The 23,260-nt window shown below is 41.8% G+C and overlaps 2 protein-coding genes across 6 annotated transcripts in view; one reads left to right on the forward strand and one right to left on the reverse strand.

Moving 5' to 3' along the window:
- ODF2L (outer dense fiber of sperm tails 2 like) overlaps nucleotides 1-23,260 on the reverse strand; it is a 127,406-nt gene that overhangs the window by 72,520 nt on the left and 31,626 nt on the right. For 4 of the 5 annotated variants that reach the window (XR_008380285.1, XM_053592812.1, XM_053592810.1 and 1 more), the window contains exon 1: nucleotides 5,207-5,509. The gene's annotated coding sequence lies outside the window, so the exon portion shown is untranslated. Of the gene's footprint in view, nucleotides 1-5,206; nucleotides 5,510-20,324; nucleotides 20,464-23,260 lie in introns of those variants that run through there. The other variant, XM_053592814.1, reaches the window with a different exon arrangement.
- The window catches only part of CLCA2 (chloride channel accessory 2), a 40,303-nt gene continuing 34,255 nt past the window's right edge, over nucleotides 17,213-23,260 (forward strand). Inside the window, exons 1-3 of the mRNA XM_053592805.1 lie at nucleotides 17,213-17,554; nucleotides 18,459-18,596; nucleotides 21,847-21,997. Coding sequence (XP_053448780.1) covers nucleotides 17,369-17,554; nucleotides 18,459-18,596; nucleotides 21,847-21,997 — 475 coding nt within the window. The 5' untranslated portion in view covers nucleotides 17,213-17,368. The remainder of the gene's footprint in view (nucleotides 17,555-18,458; nucleotides 18,597-21,846; nucleotides 21,998-23,260) is intronic.

The raw sequence follows: 23,260 nt of genomic DNA on the forward strand, positions 1-23,260 counted from the left end.
CCTATATATACCCCTGGACAAAAAGCACAGAGAGAGATAGAGAGAGAGCCAGAGAGCTCCCCCCCCCCACCCACACACACACACACACCCCTGGATTCTCTCTGTGAGGAGCTTTGGTGCTTCTGTATTCTTTTCTTTTCTGTAAATAAATCCTGTCTGATCACTCATCTGTGGTCCGTGGATTCATTCTTCGAATCACGGAGACCAAGAACCTACTGAAGATGAAACTCTGGTATCACCACAAGTGCATTTTTAAAAGATCAATCCAGTGGTAGTTTGAAGAATGGACTAGGCAGATGGAAAGGAGGAAAGTGGAAGCAATGAAACTGGTTACCAGGGTTCCAGGTAGTTGAAATTTCAATATTCTTCTCCTATTAAACAAAGTGTGAAGACACCAAATAAAAATTGCTTCCACTAGTGACAGAAACATGAAAAATGATGAAGGAATCAGAAAATGATAGGAAAACAAGAGATCAGCACAGAAAGAAATGATCACATACATATGAATACAACCCTCTATCTACCCATGACAATCTCAGTGGATTGCTCTACATGTAAGCAATTTTCTAGATAATTCTATATTATCCATTTAAGTACCAAAATTAATGTAGACCAGTTTGAAGAATATCTTTTTAATATTTCCTCCTTACCTCCCTTCCCAGCGTACAGGCAGAATGAACACAACATAACTATTCCTTGATGACTCAGAAGCAGCACATTAAAATGACAGAATACTGAGCCAGACTTATAAAACGTCAGTTCTTAATCCCTGCTAGCTATTTGATATGGACAATAGTTAGCCATATTGGGGGCCTTGCTTTTCCCTTCTGTAAGATGAGAATATCAAAAAACATTAAAAAATAAAAAAATAAAGATGAGAATATCCTTTGCTAGCCAACACTATGATCAGATTAAAACAGAATGAAGTAGAAGCACCTGCAGGTAGTTGGGAGCCCCTTTGATTCACTCTGTTAGGGCTGCTTACTCACCAGACGTTTTCTTTAAAATTTTTCATGTTTTTTTCTTTTTGGTTTTTGTTTTGAGATGGAGTCTCACTGTCACACTGGTAGAGTGCTATGGTATCAGCTCACAGCAACCTCAAACTCTAGGGTTCAAGTGATCCTCTTGCCTCAGCCTCCCAAGTAACTGGGCTTACAGGTGCCCACCACAACACTGGCTAGTTTTTCTATGAAGTCTCATTCTTGCTCATGTTGGTATGGATCCCTTGAGCTCAAGCAATCCACCCACCACAGCCTCTCAGAGAAAAATTTTCATCTTAAAAAAAAAATCATAAAGTCCTTCCCCAGGCTAATAGCTTCCACTGTTTTTCCTACACTTTCTTTGAGGATTTTAATTGTTTCCTGCATTAGATTTAGGTCTTTCATCCATCTTGAATCAATTTGTGTTTTGTGTGAGTGGAAAAAGGTACAAGTCCAGTTTCAGACTCTTACAGGTGGATAGCCAGTTCTCCCAGCACCATTTATTGAATAGGGATTCTTTCCCCCAGCGTATGTTCTTGTTTTGTTTATCAAAGATTAGGTGGCTGTAAGACGTTTGTTTCATCTCCTGGTTTTCTATTTGGTTCCAAATATGTATGTCTCTATTTTTGTGCCAATACCATGTTGCTTTGATCACTGTGGCCTTGTAGTACAGCCTAAAGTCTGATAGGCTGATGCCCCCCCAGCTTTGTTTTTATTACTAAGAATTGCCTTGGCTATTCCGGTTTTTTCTGGTTCCACACAAAACAAGGAATTTTTTCCAAGTCTTGAAAGTATGATGTTGGTATTTTAATAGGGATAGCATTGATTCTGTAGATTACTTTGGGAAGTACAGACATTTTAACAATTTTAATTCTTCCCAGCCACCAGCATGGTATATTCTTCCATTTGTTAATATCTTCTGCTATTTCTTTTCTTAGGGGTTAGTAGTTTTCTTTATAAAGGTCCTTCACCTCTTTTGTGAAGTGTATTCCTAGGTATTTCATTTTCTTTGAAGCTACTGAGAAGGGTATTGTGTCCTTGATTTATTTCTCATCTTGGCTGTTACTGGCATATACAAAGACTACTGATTTGTGGACATTGATTTTATATCCTGAGACGTTACTGTATTTTTTGAACTCTTCCGGGAGTCTTGTGGTTGAGTCTTTGGGGTTCTCTAAGTATCAGATCATATCATCAGCAAAGAGGGAGAGTTGTACTTCCTCTGCCCCCGTTTGGATGGAAGACTTTGTGCAATTGCAAGAATAAAAATAAACAAATGGGACTTAATGAAACTGAAAAGTTTCTGTACAGCTAAGGCAACAACCAAAGCAAAAAACACAACATACACATTGGGAAAGGATATTAGCATATTTTGAATCAGACAAAAGCTTGACAACTAGATCTACAAAGAACTCAAATTAATAAACATAAAAAGAGCCATCAATCCCTTAGATCACTGGACAAGAGATGAATAGAACCTTCCCTAAAGAAGACAGACAAATGGCTAAAAAACATAATGAAAAATGCTCAGCGTCCCTAATTATTAGAGGAATGCAAATCAAAACCACTCTGAGATATCATCTAACCCTGGTGAGAATGGTCCACATCATAAAGCCTCAAAACTGCAGATGCTGGCATGGATGTGGAGAGAAGGGAACACTTTTACACAGCTGGTGGGATTGCAACCTAATACAACCTTTTTAGAAGGCAGTATGGAGAACCCTCAAAGAACTCGAGCTAGACCTCCCATTTGCTACTGTAATCCCATTACTGGGCATCTACCCAGAAGAAAAAAAAACCCTTTTATAACAGGGACACTTGCACTAGACTTGTTTATTGTAGCCAAAATGTGGAAACAGACTAAATGCCCACCAACCCAGGAATGGATTAACAAGCTGTGGTATATGTATACCATGGAATATTATACAGACACTAAAAAAGATGGAGATTTTAATCTTTGAATTAACCCAGATGGATGTGGAACACATTTTTCTTAGTAAAGCATCACAAGAATCGAGAAACAAGAATCCTATGAACTCAATTCTGATATGAAGACAATTAATGTCCTAGTACACAGTGGAGGGTGGGAGATGGGGAGAGCTGAGAAAGGGAAAGAGGGAGAGGGAGTGTGGTACACCTTTTAGGGGCGGGACAAAATTATAACAGGGTCTTTTTTCTAACAAAAACAATCAATGTAACCTGGTTCTGTGTACCCTCAATGAATCCCCAACAATAAAAAAAAATCATCCGGGTGGCACCTGTGGCTCAGTCGGTAAGGCGCCGGCACCATATACCGAGGGTGGCGGATTCAAACCCAGCCCCGGCTGAACTGCAACCAAAAAATAGCCAGGAGTTGTGGCAGGCGCCTGTAGTCCCAGCTACTTGGGAGGCTGAGGCAAGAGAATCGCTTAAGCCCAGGAGTTGGAGGTTGCTGTGAGCTGTATGATGCCATGGCATTCTACCAAGGGCCATAAAGTGAAACTCTGTCTCTACAAAAAAAAAAAAAAAAAATCATCCTAAATTAATCACCATTCCTGAAATTACTTGCAAGCCTGAGTTATTTGTGCATAACTTCACAAAACACTCGCGATATCTATTTCTTTCAGAATTTTGCAAATCATCATCAATGTAGTCCTAAATTGACTGAGAACTATTAAACCTGAGCGAGGGCAAAACCATCATTGACTTCCAACATGCTGGGAGGTTGATGTTACTTCAGTCTTATTGCAATCCTTAATCCCTTGAGTCTAATTCATTTGTACAAAGCAAGCACAATTAATAATAAAATTTACAAAGCCATTTTCTTATATCTTTGGGTGCTCGAGATACAAAAACTATGCTATTAATACACATCAATTGTAACATTAACAGAAGAAAATAAGAAGCAAAAAAATGAATTACGGACATGATCATGATATTCTTACTGTAAACAGAACAATGTCAAACTCATTTGAAAAGCAGATAGGCTTTCTGCGGTTTTTCCCTTAACCATAACTAGGGAAGTGGTGCTTAAAACTACTCCAAGAACCTCATGCACTCAAATACACTCGAAACCTTACTATGCATTAGGAGATCAACTGCCTTCAAATTCAACTTTATCTCCAACAGCAGCCACAGTCTGGTTATGGCTTTCTCAGTAAGCAAGTAGCATCACTCACTAACCACTTATATTCAGTACCACTTATATTCAGTACCATCTATATGGCACTGCGTTCACTTAATATTTTATTATGTATAGTGATTATTACTGTCCGTATTATACAGATATAGAAACTGAAGCCAGAAATAAGGTTTAATGACCTGCACAAGAACACACCTGGCTGGGCACGGTGGCTCACACCTGTAATACTAACATTCTGGGAGGTGGAGGCGGGTGGATCGCCTGAGCTCAGGAGTTCAAGACCAGCCTGAGCAAGAGTGAGATCCCCGTCTCTACTAAATACAGAAAAAGGAACCGGGCGTTGTGGAGGGCACCTGCAGTCCCAGCTACCTGGGAGGCTAAGGCAAGAGACTCTCTTGAGCCCAGCAGTTTGAAGTTGCTGTGGGATATAACGCCACTGCACTCCACCCAGGGAGACAGAGTGAGACTGTCTCCAAACAAAAAAACACTGCTGAGGCCGTGGCAGAGCTGGGACTAAAGGCAAGTCAGCCTCTGGCGCTTCCCGGGACCCTAAGCCAATCGCGCACTCAAGGGGTCTCCTACAGGGGCTGGATTCTAGAGGGATCCTGCAGAAGAAATGATTTTCTGAGGCTGCCTGGAACACGCCTCATTTATGGAGCCTCAGGGCTTCCACGATCTAGTATAGACAGCCGAATGACGGCGAGAGCACTATTTCAAAAAGAAACGTTGCTACACCAGGGAACGGCCCAGTCAGGGCTTCCTTCTGGACAAGCCCACCTCACTCTAAGGTCTGCCCTGAGGAGTGTGAAAGTCTCGCTGTCTCTTCGCTGTCCAGGGAATGGCTCGGGGGGAAGCGGAGGGGATACAGGCGGCGTAGAGGAGATGCAGGAGGCGGGGAAGGGCTTTCACTTCCGAAAAGGGCGCCGGCCGGTACACGCTGCTTTGCAACCAAGCTTTCCTCATCAGTCCCCACCCAAAAGGCGCCCCAACCCGCCGCCGCTGCGTCAGCACGTCTCCGTGACGTCATCCCGCCGTTGCCGCCACCAAGACAGATAAGGGGCCGAAGGCGCCACCAGGGCGGTAGTGGAAACCCGGGGAAGCGTACCTGTGCTTTACAGCCCTGAGTCAGCTAGGAGGAAGCGGGACACAGGGGCAGGGCAGTGGGTCAAGACTAGGCAGGAAAACAAGGATGCGAGGCGGGAAGCCGGAGAAATCCAAGAACTGCTTACGGCGGAAGAGTGCCCGGCACGATGCGAGCGGAAGAATAGCGGCAATAGCAACCGGCAAGGGCTTCTCTGGCAACGGCCGCCCCGCCCACCCGTCGACTTGCGCAGCCAATTGGGGAAGCGCGCGCAGCGCCTGTTACTATTGGCGGGGGTGAGGGGCGGGGCGCGGGCCGGGAGCAGGGTGTCCGTCGTAGTTTTTTTTTTTTTTTTTTGTAGAGACAGTCTCACTTTATGGCCTTCGGTAGAGTGCCGTGGCCTCACACAGCTCACAGCAACCTCCAACTCCTGGGCTCAAGCGATTCTCTTGCCTCAGCCTCCCGAGCAGCTGGGACCACAGGCACCCGCCACAACGCCCGGCTATTTTTTGGTTGCAGTTTGGCCGGGGCCGGGTTTGAACCCGCCACCCTCGGTATATGGGGCCGGCGCCCCACCGACTGAGCCACAGGCGCCGCCCCCGTCGTAGTTTTTCTGATAAACTTTTTAGTTTTTAAAAGATTTTTGCTTACAAAAAGGATGGCACTGTGACTAGTTACCGGAAACCATATCTGAACTCAACAAGAAGGGAAATAAGGCTAATTGCGAATTATCTGACGCTTGACTGGAAGTCCCCTGTTTTTGCTTTCTAAAGGAGAGATTTGAAAAAGTGAAGGCAACTGGGACTGGAAGAAACCTGGTTTTGAATGTATGATATTAAAGTTTTAGCTGAGATCCCTCCCACGGCCTCGGGTTTTTCCGTGCAAAATGAGGGAATCGGACGGTGTTCTCCAAGATCCTTTCAGGCCTCAAATTCTTTCATATCTGCGCTACAGCCAGCTAGTTTATGGCTTGTAAACTGAACAACCAAGTCAAGATTTTATTTGGAAAAACAAAACATTTTGTTCTGCGGCTCTAATTAATGCTTATGTTAAAAATCGTACACCAACGTGTTAAGTTCACAAACAGAGCAGCCATCAACTGAGTATTTAAACCACACCATGCTGCTACCTAATTATTGGTTTAGCTAAAAAATGTTTCCTGCTGATGATTCCACAGTGTTGTTGTTTTTTTCTTCCAGCACTGTGATGCCTCAGTGAAAAGTTAGAGTTACAGTGTAGTCAAAATTGTTCCATATATGCCAGTGCTGAAAAGTGCTGCTGTCATTGATGGACTGTGACCTTCGGCAAGTCAGCTAACTTCTCTGGGCCAGTTTTCTCATCTCAGAAGAAAACTGAGGAGGGGCACAGGGGAGTTGGGACAAGGAAAACGAACAATTCCCAGGGCCCTTCCAGCACTAACCTAGGATTCTAGCTAATCTTACTAATTTGTCATGGTTAAGAAATAACTACATTTTTTTGTATTTTCTGGGGTCAGGTCACACACGTATATGCCCAAATATAAGGGAGGATTGGAAAAACAAACATCAGACATTTTGACCTCTGCTATGGAAGATGAGTTCTGCCAGCAAGAAAGGAGGGAGGAGAATGGCTATGGGGTAAGAGACTAGCAGTAGCCTACCAGATACCACTTGCATGAAGACTGGTTGCAAAAATAGAGATAAATGTCTATTTAACTCTTACTTTGGCCTAGATATAATTTTAATCACTATAGGTACTCGTTACTATACCAACTTTACAGATGTAGAAACTGAAGCATGAAGATGTTTAATAACTTACCCAAGTTCACACAGCTAGTAAGAGGCAGCACAGGGATTTCAATCCAGGAAGACTATCTTCAAAGCCAAATCACTTAACCATTTAACCCTGGCTTCCACATAAAGATGGCATTAGCAGATCAATGGCAATAGAAGTTAATAAAACTGAAAACAGAAATGGCAGAAAATTTTAATATAGTCTTATACTCTGTAATTTTAATATTTTAGCTGTGTCTTCTATTTAGGAAGTATACTATATAGTAGATACAGATTACTATAATCTATATGAGGATAACTCATCCAAGTGGAGAGAAAGCATGTGTGTAATATAATGACATAGTATAAATTATGATATTAAAAAAATTTTATCCTTTTATCCTAGGTTAAAAAAACAAAATGCTCCTTGAAAAGTTTCCTTTCAAATATGTGTTACTTATAACCATTGCTTTTAAAATACTCGTAAAGCTTTATGTAATATTAATATTTGATCTTGGATAAAATATATTACCCATCGTTCTTTTTTGTTTTTAAAACTGTCACATTTTTAGTAACTGTGGTATTGCATCAAAGAATTGATTCTTCTATTCTTTTTCCTAGTTACGTGACTGTAAAGAATACCTACTAAAAAAGTATCCCATTACTTCCTAATAGAGAAAAAATAAAAACATCTATGTTGTGAAAAAATGCATACTGATAATTTTTTTTAACATTGCTCCCTGGCCTTTTTGGAAGAGAATTTTAAAAGGCAGAGAAGGTACTTACATGGGAGACACAAAAAGAATTGGTGAGCAATACGAAATTAAGAAAGATCAAAGATGTTTTCAGTTTAAATGAGACCTTCATTAGAATTTTCAAGCAAGTCACAACCAAAATTCTTGAAATAATCACAAAATTCTTAAAATAATAGTTATTCAAAAAAACTGGGATCAAGGTAGAAAGCTAGGCACTGTGGGTTATGGCAAGAACTCTGATACTTTGGCTATGCCCAGCTAGTTAAAAGGAAAATTGCAACTTCAGAGAACAGAACCAAGTGTTGCAATAAAGGAAGGAATGGTAGAAGAGAAAATATTTTGACTTTGTATTGAGAGAAGAAAGTGAGACGAGCTGGAGCGCCATCTGCAGGACGCATGAAAACAAGCACCTACACCAGAGTAGACCTAATACCTCAGCTCCTGCCTGGTTTGGGGGTGACTGGTATCCAGGATTCAGAGAAGCCAGGCCCAGCAGAGATTCTGTTGTTGGTTAACTGGTTTGTTTTGCTCTTCAAATTAAGAAAAAGAGAGAAAGGGAGAGAAGAGAGAAAGAGAGAGAGAATGAGAATGAGAGGTAAAGATCTCTCAAGGTAGAAGGAGGCCAAGCAAGGGAGCTTCCACTTTTGCAGAGATTTATTTAAAGAATTCTGCTTTCATGTGAAAGCCATAAATTAGTTTCATAGTAGGGCTGAGTACATTGGATACTTTTTCTTCCATTCTTGAGATACTTTACTAAGAATATGAAAGCTATAACCTAGTTATAACCTAAGAATAGGGGGAAGAAGGATGGGCAGTGGGAGGGTGATTGGTGGGATTAACACCTGCCGTGCATCTTACAAGGGTACATGTGAAACTTAGTAAATGTACAATATAAATGTCTTTGTCTTTTTTTTTTGTAGAGACAGAGTCACTTTATGGCCCTGGGTAGAGTGCCGTGGCATCACACAGCTCACAGCAACCTCCAACTCCTGGGCTTAAGTAATTCTCTTGCCTCAGTCTCCCGAGTAGCTGGGACTACAGGCGCCCACCACAACGCCCGGCTATTTTTTTTTGTTGCAATTCAGCCGGGGCCAGGTTTGAACCCGCCACCCTCGGTATATGGGGCTGGCACCCTACCAACTGAGCCACAGGCGCCGCCCTAGAATATAAATGTCTTAACACAATAACTAAGAAAATGCCAGGAAGGCTGTGTTAACCAGTGTGATGAAAAAAGGCAGTGTATGGTGCCCCATGATCACATTAATGTACACAGCTATGATTTAATAAAAAAATAAAGAATTCTGCTGGGCGGCGCCTGTGGCTCAGTAGGTAAGGCGCCGGCCCCATATACCGAGGGTGGCGGGTTCAAACCCGGTCCCGGCCAAACTGCAACCAAAAAATAGCCGGGCGTTGTGGCGGGCGCCTGTAGTCCCAGCTACTCGGGAGGCTGAGGCAAGAGAATCGCTTAAGCCCAGGAGTTGGAGGTTGCTGTGAGCTGTGTGATGCCACGGCACTCTACCGAGGGCCATAAAGTGAGACTCTGTCTCTACAAAAAAAAAAAAGAATTCTGCTGATTTCAGTGACTAATAAAAGTTTTATTTTTTCTGCAACACAAATATCTTTTTGGCCTTCCCTATGAACTCCTCAAGCAAGTCTAAATTGCTCACAAACACAACCTGTGCATGTCTCTTTGGAAAACTCCAAACGCTGCACTTCCAACAACGTAGTAAAGCACCGGGACAGCAGGTGTGGATCTATGAGGCAGGAATTTCAAGAAAGTCAAGAGTTCAGGACATTGAGGAAATCTAGGAGAGGGCTTGGTCTTCTACAGGCCACAGCACTGACACAGATAAAAGCCCATTATACCTGCCTCTGAGGAGCCAGGGGACCCCAGCTGACAATAGTGAGAATTACATGATTAATGATAACCACAGTTACCATTCATGGAGCATGAATGGATGAAGTACTGAGAAGCACAGCCGTGTTAAGAGCTTAAACTTGGACTCTATTTTTGTATCATTTAACTGAAGGTGACTACAGAGTTCAGGTTATTTTCATGTCATTGTTTTTCTTTTTGTCTCTTCTCTCGTTGGTCAGCAGTATGTTAGGCCCTTCTGGGCAACAAAAGTATGACCTAAGTTCCCCCCTTAATAACTGTACAAGCTGAAAGGCTTTTATTTCACACACACAGCAAAAATAGTCAACGCAGAAGGGAAAGAAAATTCCTAGGGAGCTGGGGAGAGAATAAAAGAAAACAGCTCAAACTGTGGTCTGAGCTCTGTTGTCTCGGTGCCTCATGGTGACACAGCAACACAGCCCAGCTGCCCTCCCTACCCTTGGCCTCCTCCCATCAATGTTCCATACAGCAAAGTGATCCTTACAAAAACATCTGAAGGTCAGATTGTGTCACTCTTCCAAATCCACCACTGATTTCCCATTTTTCAGAGTAAACTCCAGTGTTTCCCCTGAGCTGCAAACTTTGCATGCTCTGACCCTGGCTGCCAGTTCCAGGCCTCAGCACCTCCAGGCCCAGGGCCCTCTCCCCTTCAGCCCTCACCACACACTTCGGGGCCCGCTATGCTCCAGCAGCAGCCAGCCACAGGCTCTTCCAGCTCATCTTCTGTCTGTCCATTCCATTTTTCTCTCAAGTAGTTGCACAATTCCTTCCCTCACTCCTGATAATCTTATCTGTGAGGTCTCCCCAGACAGTCAACAAGAAAGTGGAAGGACTGAATCTGAGGTGGAGCTTTAATGATAGAGACGTGATTGTGAGTTTTAAAAACCTAAAATCTACATATCCAGGTTTTTTTAAAGATGGTAGTTTGCAATTGCTTCTTTACAAAGAATATTTAAACAATAGTGTTACCATAAAAACACATAACTAATGCAATGTGTTTTTCCTGAATTCTGAAGAAAACACAAGTCTTTTCCATAGAAGGTAAAAATATGTTTAAAGACCACATAGACTGCCTCTTTCTGGTGTAAGGGCTGAAATCATGAAGTAACTCCCTCAGCATTTCCCGGGAGCTCTTCTGATATAGGGACTGCTCCAAGAGTGGCCCAAAAACCAGTGGCTTCAGACCCATAAATAAATATTTGGATCACATTGAGCTTAGTATAAGTTACTAATGTTCATCATAATGATCTATTGGTTCTTTGTGGGGAATCCTCATTTATTAAAATGTCATTGATTGAGCTAAAATTAACAATTCCTTATTAGTTCATAATTCATCTTTTACTGGTAGTCATAATATAAAACAAAGGCTCTACTGGTCATAAATTAACTTGTTATTTACACTGGAAATGTATGGGAGCTTGGTATTGATCTCACCTTGACATTTGAACACCTCTGCATTTGAACAGGTAATTTTCAGGTACAATGAAATTTGAAAAGTACTCTGCTTTAAATAGCTTTTGGTGGACTCTGGAAGGGAGGTCCAGGCTGGTTACTAATGTTTGCTGAGAATTTTGTCTGAAGATTCAGAGTTCTGGACACCTGCACCCCAAGAACAGAAGAGGGAGCCCTAATACCCAAGTTGCCAGATCTTTAAACTGGTTGGAGTTGCTCCTGGATCTTCCTAGGCCTGGTAGGGTGAAATGAGGCATTAGGAGCAGAAAAAATAGAAGAAAGAGAACAACAACAAAAAAAATCCTGCTACCCCTTATCGGTGGGGTTGGGAGCAGTAGAACCATCTGGAAAAGGCCTCAGGGGTCTCAGACACATGTTGAGGCCAGAATCAGAGCAAGAAGAAAACAGAAGGGATCAGAAAACAGAGGTCCAGACCTCCTGCTCCTCGGCCATGTACGCTCTCAGTCGCCACGGTTATTTCCCATCTCCTTAAAAAGTTCCCCTACATTTCTGCTTTCTCTTTACTTCCTGAAAAATAACAACAGTAATAATGATATTATCTTACATCTATATGATGCTGCATAGTATTTGATACATAATAGATATAACAGTATTTTATAGAAGGCAACTTTATATGTTTTGCAAATAAGAAATATTCCATATTCTTTCACCCATTTTCTTTATTGGGTTATCATTATAGGTAGCTCTTGTTTTCCATTCATTTTGGCAAATTTTGGAGGGTGTTTATGTATGAATGTGCACAAGATCATCTGCTGAGTTTTTGCCCAGTGAATTGGATAAGGAATGTGAGGAAAAATAATAACATTAAGAAGTAGATCAACTCCCTTATTTGTTTATTATAGAGATGATAAAACCAGGCCTCAAAAGTTTAAGTGATGTGACCAGGATTCTGTAGCAAATGAATATCTCTTGCTCTTTACATTACACAGTACACGCCAATGATACGCATGGGATACGTGTATATTTTAGACAATCCATGAGATAAATCTTAGTCTTGTATCTGAGACACCTCATTTAAATGGTCCTCAAAAAAGATAATTACCCTTACTATTCTTTAAAATAATTTTCCCAGAGGAGAATTCAGAAATTCCTGTGACTCATGAGATAAAATATATAAAAGTGGTTTGACAACTGCAAAGCATCCTAGACAAATGGAGGATTATTTGTAATAATGTCTGGGGCCCACAAGTCTTTACCACTGGGAAGATCTTCACAATATCCAGATTCAGTGGCTCCTTTTGCAATGTGAGATAATCCCTGTTTTATCCAGTTTTGAATCTTTGCCTCATCAGAATTCCAAGCAGCTATCTGTGAAAGCCACTTGGTTTCTCCCGTCGTGCTCAAGTCTGTGTTCCGTTAGTGTTTCTCCTTTGTTCCTGATCTCCATGCTTTTTGCATGGTGGTGATTCAACAAAATGCTTCCTAGACCCCATCTGGGCCATCCACTATGCGGCTTTGCTTTGAAAATGAGTATAAATGTGAAGAAGGTGGGATAAGAGAGGTATAAAATGTGGCATCTGAGCCCTTGGCAAACTCTGTATTTTGTTTAAATTCTTCGTCTTTACAGTTTGTCTCACTTCTTTTTTTTTTTTTTTTGAGACAGAGCCTTAAAGCTGTTGCTCTGAATAGAGTGATGTGACATCACAGCTCACAGCAACCTCCAACTCCTGGGCTAATGCGATTCTCCTGCCTCCGCCTCCCAAGTAGCTGGAACTACATACGCCCGCCACAAGGCCTGGCTATTTTTTGGTTGCAGCAGTCATTGTTGTTTGGCTGGCCAGGGCTGGATTCAAACCCACCAGCTCAGGTGTATGCAGCTGGCGCTTTAGCCGCTTGAGCCACAGGCACTGAGCCAGTTTGTCTCACTTCTATTTTGATTTATATTCATATACATTGCATAAACTAAAGTGGCCCATGGGTTTCATAACCCAACCATACAATAGACTATATACTTTCTTCTTCCAAATGAAATTCTCAAAACAGAAGCCTCATAGGAAACAATCCAAAACTTTCTTTGATTCCTCAAGTTGTCAAATCTCCTGACTTCTCTGACACCGACTGGATGTTTTATTCAGTTTTACTGTGGATCTGTACCAGCAGACTCCATGAAATGAAACAGACAGGCTTGTTCTGGTGCCAGGTTGAACTGCAGATTCAGACAATGAACAAAGATGTGTTTTAGATTCTTTGGTTACTGAAACTGAATAACCCTTATTTTCTTGAAAGCAGATAAATGCAGAGCAGATTCCTAGAGTTTATGTAACACTGACATAAACACTTGAAAATTAGATTCCCATTTTCCTTCAGTTTAAGTATATTTCTATTTCTCAGATAAAAAATCTACGGACATGACTGGTGAACATTTTTTTATTTCAGATTAATACGAGGGCACAAACAATTAGGTTACAATGTTTGCATTTGTTAGGTAAAGTCTCTGTTGGATTTTTTTTTTTTTTATGAAGGGATAAAATGTTTATTTTGTTGAAAAGTCACCCTTTATCAGATGAAGATTCTCTGCTCAAGAATGACTCCTAATTCATTCAGTCAAGTCACTTTTCTCCAGCTTTTTGTTTTTGTCTACTGTACGGTCAGCCTGGTAAGAAGAGAAGGCAGTGAAAAAAGGCCTAGCTGGCTGGGCCCCAGCCCTGGTTGCTGACTGCAAAAAGGGTTCTGAATGGTAGGCTAGAAAAGAGGTGGTGGGAAAAGCTTTTCAGGAGTGAATGGTGTTCCCAAACCAGGATGAGAAAATGAGTCCATGACCAGGAATCTCACAAGAGATGAAACTGGAGTCCATGAAAGTCGCCAAACCTGGAGATTGGGTTCCACAACCAAAGAGCCAGAAAGCAGGTGGACAGGAACGGATGCCATGCCTGAACTCGGCCCAGGCTGGGCAAAGCATAAGTGAACTTGCTCAGGTTATCGCCCAGGTGAAGTTAGACAGGGATGTTCACTTGTGGCTATTCTTCATAAAGCTGTATGCACTTTGTAGCCAACATGCTCCGCCTCTACGTCTTAAGATAGCCACTGCCACTGTTGATAAACACGCAGTGAGAACGCCGGATGTTGGTCCTCACTGGCCCTCGGCAGCCACCAAACCACTTACCCAAGTGCACACGACGGCAAGAAGATGCTTCCATGCTTGCTGGCCAAAGGCTACTGCTCAGTGTGCACACAAGTGTAATTTTCAGTACATTGCTTTGCTGATGCGACTTTTCCCTTAAAATCACAAGATATGGGAATAAGAAAATAAACTGCTAAGGAAAGTTGAAATGAAGAGCATTGTTCTGCTGGATGAGTCACAGTTACAGGCATCCCCTTTGGAGGGGCCACGCCTCTGTCCTTTCACCTCAGGCACAGTGTGAGCAGAAAAAACCTAAAGCTGGGAATCAGCTTAGAAGATAAGCCAGAGCTTCTGAGCTGTAGAGGGAGCAACCTTGGCTACTGCAAAGACCTCAGGGGAGCACCAATACCCAGGAGCTTCCTGTTGAGAGAAAGAGGAAACCACTCTAGGACAAGAGAGATGCCTTCCAGAGAACAAAGTGGGGGGAAGCATTTTGACACTATAGCCCAGGGTGCCTTCATGATCCTGGCTTTTATTTACTTCTCCTGACTTCAACCATTCATTCATTCATTCATTCAACAGAGTTTACTGAGCTGGGTGCTAGGAAAGCAGTGAATAAAAACAGACACCATCCTTTCTCTCATACAGCCTATAGCTGGAAGCCAACAACCAGTTACACAATGTAAAGGTAACATTGTGCCCAGGATAATGCTTCAAAGAAGCGTTATCTGATATTATGCAACCGTGAAAGAGGAGAATTTGACCTAGTTGGGGAGCTCAGGCCAGGCTTTCAGGACAGATCTGAAATTAGAAGGTAAAGCAGATAATGGGAGGGAGGGTAATTGGTGGGACCACACCTATAGTGCATCTTACAAGGGTACATGCAAAATTTACTAAATATAGACTATAAATGTCACAACACAGTAACTAAGAAAATGCCGTGAAGGCTATGTTAACCAGTCCGATGAAAACATTTCAAATTGTACATGCGCCACAATTGCATTAATGTACACAGCTATAATTTAATGGAAAAAAAAAAAGAAGGTAAAGCAGATGAAAAGAAGCCAGAGAAATTCTGCACAGAGGGACAGCAAAGGGAAAATGCCTCTCCTTCAACATCCTTCAACATTATAGCTCTCATGTCTCATGTCTACTTTCTTGCCTTCTCCCCACCCTCTAGTGGAGGGTGGGGGACTAGGTGGGGGACTAGGACCAGACTCTCAGGCAGTTCTTCACCTCTAGGCTTTTGGCATTTAGCCTCCTCCCCACCCTCATCCACTCTATCTTGCTTAATCCTTTTGTCTCGGCTTCCACGTCACTGCCTTTGGATAATCTTCCCTGTATCCCCTCTGGGGCCTGGTGTAATGCTGCCCGGCAGACAGCAGTTGTCCTCCATGCTTCTGCTTACATAACTCACCATCTCCCCTTCTCCACGTGAGAGCTCCTTGGAGACAGGAACTAACCCTTGTTCACTGTGATGTCAGGCGCCCACCACAGTACATCGAGTTAATAAGCAATAAATAGTAAGGGGAAGGACGAAAGTGTTCTATGTGTCAATGTATGCTAGTGGTAATAATGATGGCTAATATTTATACATTGCTTGCTATACGTCAGGTACTGCTCTGAACACTTGAATAAATTAACTAATGTTTTCTCAACAAAGCTATGAGGTGGATATTATTAGTTTCCCCATCTTATGGAAACTGTTTAAGTCTCCATCTGTAAAATGAAGACTATAATAATACTTCATAAAATGATAATTACAGTATATAAGCAAAGTGCCTGCATGATAAGAGCTGGTCTAATATTAGCTGTTATTATCATTGTTTGCCAGGGTAAAGATGAGGACAAAGGCCTGGTTCAGAAGACTCCATCCTTTGTGGGAGGAAGAATGACATTGTACTTTCTGAGAATGCCCCATAGAAGAGAAAAAAGACAGTGTTGGTGAAATCCCTGTTGAGAGCAGGACATATCCTTCCCTGCCTGCTCCATACACTCTACTCTCCAGCAACCTTCAGACCACAGTAGAAAAGAGGGTGCAGGGGGCTGAAAGTCTCAAGATTTGCTTTCTCTAACCCCAGAAAGCAAACCTTTTCCTGAATTTTACAATAGATGTCACTGAATGTGGAGTTCCAATACACAAAGTTAGGAGAGAAAGATTCCTAACATGATTTGGTAACTGAGAAAGAACATGATATAGTGAAAAACAAAGGAATCTGGGGTCAGTTGGTCTCATTCTAGTATGATGATTATACTCCCAACTTTGCACAAGTCACTTAGATTATCTGAGCCTTCGTTTTGTCACCCATAAAAAAGACATGATTAATCCTATCACCCAATAAACATTAATCCCTTCCCCCATTGGGCATTTTAATAATTAATTTGTAAACTGGAAAGCATTTTTCATTATCAGGTATTATTAATCTATCATAAAATATTTGTGAAGGCTGCTATACGTGTACTAGGTGCCATGATAGGGACCAGCAAAATGGAAGATTGGCTGAGGCAGGGCCTTCCCTCAAGAAAGCTGCTGAAAGAGAAATTTGTTCTTCTTCCTGGTCCAGCCACAAAGGGCAGTGAGGCCAGAGGGAAGGCCCTGGAGCCTGCAGAGGTGGCCTAGCTCTTGGCACTTGGCCCTCCCTGGGGGATATCTGATACCTGACCCCCGGCCATCAGCTGAGAGCTGGCCCAGACTACACGATCCTCTAGGGACAGGGCTGCAGGATGGATTTCCAAAATCTTCCAAACAAGCAGGCAAAGGAAATCTTACAACAAATGAAAAAACAAGCAGTAGGAAGTAGTTGCACCAACTGATGGAGGAGGTTGTCAAAAACGAGGAGAAGGAAATCACCACGGGTTTCTGTTTCCACAGCAAGTGGGTGGAAGCCTCTACATACACTGATTCCTAGCCCAGCCAGCCAGAACTCTGGCTCTTAAGCTTCTTTTTTCCCCCTCTTCCTTCTGAGAGGATAGAAATTGAGTAAGGTGTAGAAGTTTTCCTGCCAACCATGATTCAGAAGGAAGCTCGGCCACAGAATAGGCAAGTGAGGCATTGCCCAGAGAAAAAGGACTTGTAGAGACAAGTTCCAGATTGAGCCGCCCCAGATTTTTCAAAGAAGGCACCTCCTTCATCATCGTATGTTTTAAGACCTTCCAAGTTTAGGAAGAAGCCATCCGCACCGGCACTAACAACCTGGTGTAATGTGCCCAGCAGGCCCGGTGTGAGTGAACCAGAGGCGTCTCTGCAACATGACCTCCAAGGACAATGCAGGCCCTGTTTGCAGCCTGAAGTTTGTAACTCTCCTGATTGCTTTAAGTCCACAAGTCCTACTCCTGGAAGCTGGAGTGCAGCTTCAGAACAATGGGTATGATGGATTACTCGTTGCAATTAATCCTCAGGTACTGGAGAATCAGAACCTCATCTCAAACATTAAGGTGAGTGGCAATTAGGAAATTGATAGCATTGTTCCATTAAATCAGACCTGTAGCCTTCTTTAAAAAGCACATAACCCCACCTGGTTTGTGTTTGAGCCATAGAGTGAACAACATTTCTTAAAGATAGTGCCAAAATTTACAATGGTGGCCAAGCCAGTTTACTCATCTAAATATGTATAATCTCAGCTCACAGAGTGTTGGTGATCAAACTGTCTTCTTTATTATTGTTGGTTATTACTAATTTTAGATATTTTGTTTTCCTACATGATTGTGGGGGGTGGTGTAGCGACTTAGAAAAATAACAACCATGGTGGCAACAAAGACTGGATGTTTGACAGATGAATAAGCATAAAAGTGCTTGTTAAAATCATGTTGTTGGATTCCACCCTGAGGGGGAGGATTCTCAGGCAGAAAGGGTGAGAGTCTGCCAAAAAAGTAAAATTATTTCTTTTCACTTGAATGCACTGTAAAGTCATTGACTATTTTCACTTTAACGTACCAAGGGACGGGATCATAGCTCTAATACTTAAGAGAGTCCTTTTGGTAATTCTGTAGTGAGATGAGTGTCATCATAAGGTGTGGTCTTCAACATGCCCACAAGTATGACAGGAATAGGATTTGTTCAGTAAAAGCTTAAAAGCCTTTCACAAAATTGAGAAAGTTATGAAGGCAAGTACAGACACGTAATTAATGTCCTAAAATCTCTTCCATAGGATCGTTTCAAGTTTTTTCTAAAACTTTGTTCCTAAGTTTTCCCACAATCTGTCTAATACTTTCTCTAAGAAAAATGGGCTTCTTCAAAACATTTTAAATATATTTTATAACTCCTTAAGTAAAACCAGAAAATGAAACCATACAGGATTTACAAGTGCTAAAATAAGATTTTTCTTTTGTTTGTTTATAGGAAATGGTAACTGAAGCTTCATTTTATCTATTTAATGCCACCAAGAAAAGAGTGTTTTTCAGAAATATCAAAATTTTAATACCTGCCACATGGAAAGCTAATAATTACACCAAAGTAAAACAAGAATCATATGAAAAGGTAAGGATTCTGAATTAAGTGATCTTACAGGGAAATAACCACCAAAATATACTATATTCTAACTCAAAAAGTGAAAACTTAAGCAAAACCAAACCATTAATATTAATATACAAATACCATTACTGGACAGAATTTTATTAACAAAATACACGTAAATAAAATGAATGAGTGCAAATTATGGAGTAACAAATAAGCCAAATGCCTACGTCGTGTCTCAGCAGATCTCTTTGTTTTCTAACTTATGGGGTCCTTTCTGTAATTTTTGGTTGAGGACCAAGAACTAGTTATATCCTATGGAGGTTGAGCTGTGGAGGGAATGATTCCAATTACGATGATCCCCATTTAGCATCCTGTCAGGGGCACTTAATATGCATGTCCAGGCAGAAATGTGAGCCGCTCCCACATAAAAAAATAAGACCATCTTCTCACGCCATTTTTAAAATGAGCAAAATTTTGCATTAGCCCCAGTCTAGAATGATGGTTTTGAAGAATACGGAAAAAAGAAAGAAGGCAGGAAGAGTGTGGGTAGGCCGGGGAGGAGTGGCTATATTTTCTTTTCCAAGCAAAGATGAACTTAACTTTTAAAGACTGTTGGAAGCTGCAAATCATTACGCACTCCTGGTAGTGCCTGGGTACTTGCTGGTATGCACACTATAAAAAAATGCTAAGTAAGGTTGGCAAATTAAAATCTGAAGTCACTGTCAACAAAAACCCATGGCAGCTACCAGAAGGACCAGGAGTAGAGGCCTTGAGAACTCAGGGCTTCAGCAATGGCCCGGGTTTGAGACGGTAACTACAGCTCTGCCAGAACGACGCAGACATGTGGTACAGCTTCCGCATTTCCTCGTTGCTGTCATTCAGTGTCAAAGTTCCTATGTTTTTTAAATTCTTATCTTTCCTTGAAGTTACTCTCTCAGAAACTGAACGGATGTGAATCTTAGTAAATGTGGAATGTAAAGGTCTTAGCAAAATAACTAAGAAAATGCCAGAAAGGCTATGTTAACTAGTGTGATGAAAATGTGTCAAACGGTCTATGAACCAAGTGTATGGTGCCCCATGATCATACTAATGTACACAGCTATGATTTAATAAAAAAAAAAGAAAACCAAAACAAAAAATACACACCTGTATATAAAGCTATATGCACATGAAAATAAATAAATAAATATTCTTGTACAAGTCAAAAAAAAAACAAAAAACAATCTTGATAGGTACTCCAATAGGCTCCTAAAAGCATTCAACTTACGAGCAAATGAAAGCATTTGACAGTGCTTGGGCATGGAGATGGGTGGGGAAGCAGAGTACACTGGGAAGAAAGCCAGTGTTCAAGCTTTAACTAAGTATCAGGCATTCTACCTATATTATTAATTCTTGCATAGCCTGAAATTAGTTGCTATTATCACAAATTAGGAAACTGAGACTCAAGTAAAGTATGGACTTTTTCCAAGTCAAACAGCTAGTAAATCATTGAGACACAATTTGAATATATATTTGACGTCAAAGCCCATGCTTTTTATGCTAAGCTATGTTGTTTCCAGCTATTTATAGAGATTTCTCATTCATCAATATGGCCTTCAATGGAACTAAGATACACTGGAGACAACCCACACCAAAACCAGGTTGCCAGAGGTAGTATTCTTAATCCTAATGAAGAAAAATAAGTAAAACAAGTGAGAACTGAATAGAAAGACTAAAGGGATTGATAGTCATTGAATGCTGTTCACTTACATGTATCTGTTGGATACCAATTCCTTCAAACCCATAAGGTCAATTAAGCAACACGTAGTGAGTCTTCATTATGTACAGAGGCCATGCTAGGCACTGCATGGATCCAAGGACAGGAGAGGTGGTTCTTGTCCTTGTGAATCTGTAATGTAGTGGAGGTAGGAATCAGGGAGGGTTTAGGAAAAGTAGATAGGAGCTGAATTTCTGTGGTCTTTAAGGTATAATGTAACCCCAAATCGCCTCTGATTATTCCATCAATTGCAGAGTACTTTCCTCTTTGTTAGAGGACAAATTCTGAGGCATCAGGAGTAGGATGTTGCCCAAATGACAACTATCCAAGGGCAAAATCTCTAGCCTTTTTTACAAGTGCTGTCTTATAACACCCTTGGCTCAAATTCTAATCTTTCTAAAAAGAAGTGTTAATTTTATGAAAGTTATTCACACTCATTTCAAAAATGTTAAACAATGTAGAAATATGGAAAACAAAACTGAAAATCTTATCATCTTCTCAGTGGCACACACACACATATGCACATATAGTACACCAGTGATAACTATGTATATTGGTTCATGTTAGATCTATTGGTCCGAAATTGGCTTTTACTTTACTTTCTTAACAACATAACATTTAAGGGTAGGTCCAGAGCATATTATCTTTCTTCTTACAAATAAAAGAAACATCTCCTATTCTCTTGCACTGATGAAATAACTCACAGAAAGTTGTTCACAAAAGGCTAAAACGTATTATAATACAGTTCTGAATGATATAAAGTGCTCCTCACATATTTTAATTACATTTTATGGCAGCGGTTCTCAATCTGTGGGCCGCGACAGACAGGAACTGTCTTAAAGGGCCACGACATTAGGAAGGTTGAGAACCACTGTTTATAGTGTTTCATAGTATCAGACTTTTAAGTGTCGGCTTTTGGGAATATTTTAATCTGAAAAATGAAACATTGAATGAAAGAAAAGGAGCCCTATTTGAAATTAGAAATTTGCTAAACTTTTTTTTTTTGTAGAGACAGAGTCTCACTGTACCGCCCTCCGGTAGAGTGCCGTGGCGTCACACGGCTCACAGAAACCTCTAACTCTTGGGCTTACGCGATTCTCTTGCCTCAGCCTCCCGAGCAGCTGGGACTACAGGCGCCCGCCACAACGCCCGGCTATTTTTTTGTTGCAGTTTGGCCGGGGCTGGGTTTGAACCCGCCACCCTCTGCATATGGGGCCGGCGCCCTACTCACTGAGCCACAGGCGCCGCCAGAAATTTGCTAAACTTTTAAAAAGGATATTTTTGAAAATCCCAAGTGATTTTGTTGAGATTTGGCTGTGGGTGCATTACAAAATCCATCTAGAAGGCCTTTCTTTCTTTTTTTAATTCTGTTTTTGAATTGGGGTATAATTACATATGGTAAAAATGCATGGATCTTAAGTGTACATGTCAAAATGTGTTACCAAAAGTATACATCCGTGTCAGCAACATCACAGGGGAGACAGAGAGTATCACAAGGCATTTCTTCTGATTTAGGCAAATGTTATAGTGACTGACTGGTATGGACCACATGGAGACGACCCATATACCCTACAATACAGAGGTTGTGGAAAAGAGGGAAAATACATTCATTTCACATCCAATTTCCTACTAAGTGATAACTTAATAACTAGCTATGGATCACGAGGTAAGTGGGACTAATAAAAATATAATCATCAAACAATACTCTGTCTTTGATGCTAAATGGGATTTAGAAAACCTGAACGCTGTCAAGAACAGGAAGAATAGGGTGGCTCATGCCTGTAATCCCAGCAGTCTGGGAAGCCAAAGCAGGGAGATCACCTGAGCTCAGGAGTTTGAAACCAGCCTGAGCTAGAGCAAGACCCCAGTCTCTAAAAATAGCCAGGCATTGTGGGGGGCAACTATAGTCCCAGCTACTTGGGCGGCTGAGATAAGAGGATAACTTGAGCCCGAGAGTTTGAGGTTGCTGTGAGCTATGACGCCACGTTACTCTACCGAGGGGGGGCAAGTTGAAAATCTGTGTCAAAAAAAAAAAAAGAATAGGAAGAATAAGAAGATAGCCCTCTTGTCCATGCAAAGATGAGAGATGAGGGACAAAGGGAGCCACAGAATTAAGCCCCAGACAAGTGGCCCAGACAAGAGTTCTATAAGACTCCAGTAAAGGAGAGATCATTTTGAGCCAAGGTGGGGTCAGAAAGGAGCTCATAGAGGAAAGGGTCTTCAAGGTCAAACATGTTTTGGTAAAAGAAAGGAGAGATTAGTGGGCAGAGTATGAGTAACACTGTTGCAGTTTATCTGAGGGTCAGGCGGCAGTTGACCTCACTGATGGTGTGGAGGGACTGTGGGCGAAGGGAGAAAATGCTCCAACACACATGGGGCCAGGTGATGGACAGCCTGAAACGCCCAGATTATCAGGCACCACTGAAGGTTGATGCCCACAGGAGAGGCACCACTGCAGCAGTCTGGCTGCGGGGATAATCTGGCTCGTTCAGAGCAATGAGAGTGAAGCTGGATATTAGGACGTCCAGGCGGGAGGCCACAAGACTTGAAAAAGAGTGGAGACAAAAAAAAAAAAAAACGAGTGGAGACAGTGAGAAGGAAAGATAGTGGGATAAGGGCACAAGGACTTCCTGAAGGCCAGATGCTTCGCTGTTTGCTTTTCCAGTGTTAGCTTATTTAATTCAACTCTAAGTGATGACAAATATTCCAGAGAGAGAGAGACAGAGAGAGATCTGACCTGCTACAGAGTGAAAGGCAAGTGTTTGTCCACGAGTGTTCTTTAAGGAACAAGGAGCGTCCCAAGTTTTTGTCAGAGATAGAAGGCACCAGCATAAAGGAGAAATCCGTGACTCTGGATGCAGGCCAGTTGATGGTGAGCTGCAGCGGACAACCTCCGGGGAGAGGTTCTGCCTGCGGGCGGCTACAAGCA

The sequence above is a fragment of the Nycticebus coucang genome, chromosome 5 (genome assembly GCF_027406575.1).
Source record: "Nycticebus coucang isolate mNycCou1 chromosome 5, mNycCou1.pri, whole genome shotgun sequence".
NCBI lineage: Eukaryota > Metazoa > Chordata > Mammalia > Primates > Lorisidae > Nycticebus > Nycticebus coucang.